Below are 4,577 nucleotides of genomic sequence, written 5' to 3'. Positions count from 1 at the left end.
ACTTATTTGATAGGGCTGTGCAATTAATCGCATGCGATTAATTGCACAGCCCTACTATTTGATACCCTCAAAAGTGAGTAGGCACAAAGCCACACATCTTAAAAATGTCTGAATGTCACCGGCTTAAAGGAATAGTTCACCCAAAATTGTAAATTTGTTTAAAATTTACTATCCCTCAGACCATCCAAGATGTAGATACGTTTTCCTTAATGAGAACCGATTTGGAGAAATCACATCACTTGCTCACAAATTGATCTTCTGCATTGAATGGGTGCCGTCAGAATGAGAGTCCAAACGGCTGATAAAAACATCACAATAATCCACAAGCTGCATGTTTGTAATAAATCGATCATTAAGACATATTTTACTTCAAACTCTTGCTTCCAGCTAATATACCTCTATCAATAATATTGCTTTCTCCAGTGAAGCCGTCTCATCTGAATCAGGAGGATGTTTATTAATGGACTATAGTTGTGTGGATTATTGTGGAGCAAGTGATATAATGCTACATTTCTCCAAATCTGTTCTGATGAAGAAACAAACTCCTTTGTATCTTGAATGGCCAGAGAGTAGCATTTTTTTTTTTCCCTTTATTTTTGGGTGAACTATTCCTTTAAATATGGAATACCAAAATAAGTGTCATTCATTTCGTGTGCACAAGCAGCACACTTTTCAAGAAAAACATTTCACAAAATGAATTGTAGTTTCAAATAATAAAGCGGGTGGTTAAATAAATGAATGCAGTGACATTCAAACATTAGTGGGGCACAAGTGTGCAAATACGTTTTTGGGTCCACTGTATTTTGTCAGTGCATTTCTCAACACGGTTGCATCATTACTGATGTTAATTCATGGCTATGGTGAATTATTTGAATAATACTGCAAGGACTGTATGCATGAGAAGTTTAAAATCTTTGTCAATGTTTGCAGGATGTAATTGAGATCGAAAGCTACCCGGGTTGAATTGCAAAGCACTTTCGATGAATGTGAAGAGTGACAGATTAAGAGCTGAAATAAATCATATTCATAATGTTTATAGCCCTATGATCTAATTAATCATTTACATAGGCAGTTTTTTTTTTTTGAAACTGAAAAATGCAAGTGTTTTGTTTCATTGTAGTTTGTGTAAATTAGTCAATGTTAATAATTCCTTTAATAATTGTATATTAGATATGTGCAAAAATGTATACTTGGAAAAAGTTCTATTTTAATTGTACTATACTGTAATGTAGCATTTGCATATATTATTCATGTCTGTAATACTACTTGGAATCGTCTGTAGAGCAGGAGGTTCTTGATTTAATGCTTTTGTTTAGACTAAACACACCGTTTTCTATTAACCATTGCAAATTTTGCATAAATTTGCCTTCAGTGCTGATGATCAACGCATGTTTCAGCACTGTCACAATGCATGTCATTCAATATGTTAGAATAAAGCATTATTAAAAGCTTTAGAAAATCTGAGTGGTTTATATTCCCATATTGCACCATATTTAATGCTACGATAACACTTACATCATCAAATGTATTATTTTAGCTGTTGTATTTGTAATATAATCAGTGCTGGGTAGATTGCTTTCACATTGTAGTCCATTACTGATTACAAATTACATGACAAAAATTGTACAGTAATGTATTGGATTGCACATGTATTCTTATTACTTTTGACAACATGTAAGAAAATATATGCCATTCTTTATCAATATCATGAAGTACATTAAACTGGACATTACACCAGGGTTTCTGTGAATACATAAATGTGTTAAATTATTGAAATACTATGTATGCCTCTTGTATGTATACACAATTCTGTGAGAACTGGGCACCATGGGAGTATTCCAGAAAGCAGGTTATGTGATATACCAGGGTAGGTTTAAATACATGTCTTATTATATAATTAGCATCAAAAAACAATATAATTCTTATTCTCAGTCATTAAAGATGAAACAAAAAAATAATAAAAAATGATTGCACAACCACCAACTAGGTGGCGATATGCACCAAGTGTTTACACGCCACTGAAGAAAATAAGAAGAAATAAGTAGTATGGTGCGCTTTTTCTTAACTTTTCCTAACTCGGTGAGTCGTCGCTCTTGTGTGTTAACCGTGAACATACTCCGAGTTTCCTTAGCTTACTCCGGGACGCTTTTTTGGAACCAGTATACCTCAAGTAAGTAATGCATAAAAAGTATGCTTACATTATATTAATACAACAATTGTATTTTATTTTATTTTATTTAAATTGAAACATTTCTAGAATCATCCAAAAAATAGGCAAGTCTTATAAAGCACATTTTTCAAAGTGTTGGATATGTATCAAATGATTATAAATTGACAAAAAGGTAATTTTTTTTAAGCAGCAACCATGTTCAGAATCATACTTGCTGTAGACTAGTTAAAACATTTAGCATGTTAAAATTACAGTCCGGCAAGCATAGTTTTCAAGAAAACATGAGTAAAAATAGCAACGTCTTCAATCTAAATCGGTACAAACATTAGTGTTACATAATATATTACTTTTTCCAAACAAACAACATAACGGAAGATTTTATACAACAAGTCTTGCAGCGTGTATGTGCATAAGTGTTCAAATCCCACCTAACTGCATTTCAGGACACTTTCCAACATGACGTCAAAACATGAATGAAGACAGAAGGACAAACAAGAGCACTGTGGGATCTGCATTCCACAACACGGCTGTACCTGAACATACTCCGTCCACTGCGCTACGGTTTGTGTGTGTTACAGACTGAAGCCTGATACAGTGATATGCTGGGCCGTGTTTCTCGCCTCAAAGTACGAGGTGTCAGTCTCATCATCGGGCTGAGGGATGAAGGGCATAGTCTGATGGTGAAGGTTTTCCCAGTCCACACCTTCAAAGAACGGATGATCCTTCAGCTCTACAGAAAGACACAAGAAAACATTAGTGCAGTATTGACGTCAGTAAATGTTAATATTGAGAATTAAGTATTTTGGTAATTAACACTCATAACTTGTTAGTAAGAATTCCTAAAGTGTTAGATGTTAGTGTGTGTGGGTGGGTGTGTATCCACCTTTTAAGCCAGCACGTTTGGTTGTATCCATAGTGAGAAGAATCTCTATGGCATTTCTTGCATTCTGGGTTAACTCCTCGTCTCCATCTGGCCATGGTATATCTGAACACATCATTCATGAAGCACATGTAGATCAGACAGTCAACACCACATTCTTCTCATGGTGTAGAGCAGTGGTTCCCAACCCTGGTCCTGGAGGCACCCCAACACTGCACGTTTTGCATGTCTCCTTAATCAAACACACCTGACTCAGGTCATCAGCTCATTAGTAGAGAATTCAAGACCTAAAATTGGTGTGTCAGAGAAAAGAGACATGCAAAATGTGCAGTGTTGGGGTGCCTCCAGGACCAGGGTTGGGAACCACTGGTGTAGAGGACAAACAAACCAAAACATCCATTAACATTTGAATTTTAATATTTTTGAGGGGCACAAATGTACACATGGTGGAACCATTCTGAGATAATAATAATGAGAAAATAATAATAAACAGTTAAAGGGATAGTTCACCCCGCAAAAAAAAATTCTGTCATGAATTATTCACCCTCATGTCGTTCCAAACCCGTAAGAGCTTTCTGACCCTGCATAGACAGCAACGCAACTGAAAAGGACATCGGTGGTTCAACCGTAATTTTACGAAGCTACGAGAATACTTTGTGCACAAAGAAAACAAAAATGACTTTATTCAACAAGAGTGGTACTCTTATGAATAGCGGCAGACGGTGCGCGGGGGAGAAAAATTGTTGAATAAAGTTATTTTTTGTTTTGTTTTCTTTGCGCACAAAAAATATTCTCATAGCATCGTAAACTTACGGTTGAACCACTGATGTCACATGGACTACTTTACCGTTGTCCTTAGGAGGGTCAGAAAGCTCTCGGATTTGGAAATGGAAATGTGTTCCATTTGAAAGCTTTTTTTAAAGGGGTCATATGACGTTGCTAAAAAGAACATTATTTTGTGTATTTGGTGTAATGCAATGTGTTTATGCGGTTTAAGGTTCAAAAAACATTATTTTCCATATAATGTACATTATTGTTTCTCCTCTATGCCCCGCCTTTCTGAAACGCGTCGATTTTTACAAAGCTCATCGTTCTAAAAAAGCGAGGTGGGCTCTGATTGGCCAGCTATTCAGTGCGTTGTGATTGGCCGAATGCCTCAAGCGTGTGATGGAAATTTTACGCCCCTTACCATATTGTGATGCCGTCTCCCAGCAGGACGAGACAAAACCAATAAAACCCATTACAAATGAGGCATTTGTTGCATCAGAGCTTGTAACACTCCAAAGAGAAAGGAAAAATTGAAATCGCATCATATGACCCCTTTAAGACATAGTTTAAAAACAAAAAATGTATTCATCACTGGCCCTTTTACCTCGGTTGAGAATGTTCTGGAACACCAGCTGAGGGGTCTCATCGTTAAACGGCGGGACTCCTGTGAGGAACTCGAACAGACAGACACCTAACGCCCACCAATCCACCATGAAATCTGTAGGAGACCAAAAAAAAAAAAAAAAAAAAATTATAATA

The 4,577-nt window shown here is 36.3% G+C and overlaps 1 protein-coding gene across 2 annotated transcripts in view; it reads right to left on the bottom strand.

Annotated features, from left to right (window-relative positions):
• Positions 1-2,004: 2,004 nt before the first annotated feature.
• Positions 2,005-4,577, bottom strand: part of LOC107687524 (serine/threonine-protein kinase greatwall-like) — a 15,275-nt gene continuing 12,702 nt past the window's right edge. Inside the window, exons 10-12 of one of the 2 annotated variants that reach the window (XM_016484888.1) lie at positions 4,423-4,536; positions 3,054-3,155; positions 2,005-2,900 (exon numbers count right to left, since the gene is read on the bottom strand). In XM_016484888.1, coding sequence (XP_016340374.1) covers positions 2,743-2,900; positions 3,054-3,155; positions 4,423-4,536 — 374 coding nt within the window. In that variant the 3' untranslated portion in view covers positions 2,005-2,742. The remainder of the gene's footprint in view (positions 2,901-3,053; positions 3,156-4,422; positions 4,537-4,577) is intronic. The other variant, XM_016484890.1, reaches the window with a different exon arrangement.

This window comes from Sinocyclocheilus anshuiensis, unplaced genomic scaffold, assembly GCF_001515605.1.
Source record: "Sinocyclocheilus anshuiensis isolate Anshui unplaced genomic scaffold, SAMN03320099.WGS_v1.1 scaffold870, whole genome shotgun sequence".
Lineage (NCBI taxonomy): Eukaryota > Metazoa > Chordata > Actinopteri > Cypriniformes > Cyprinidae > Sinocyclocheilus > Sinocyclocheilus anshuiensis.
This window is presented reverse-complemented; position numbering and strand designations above follow the sequence as displayed.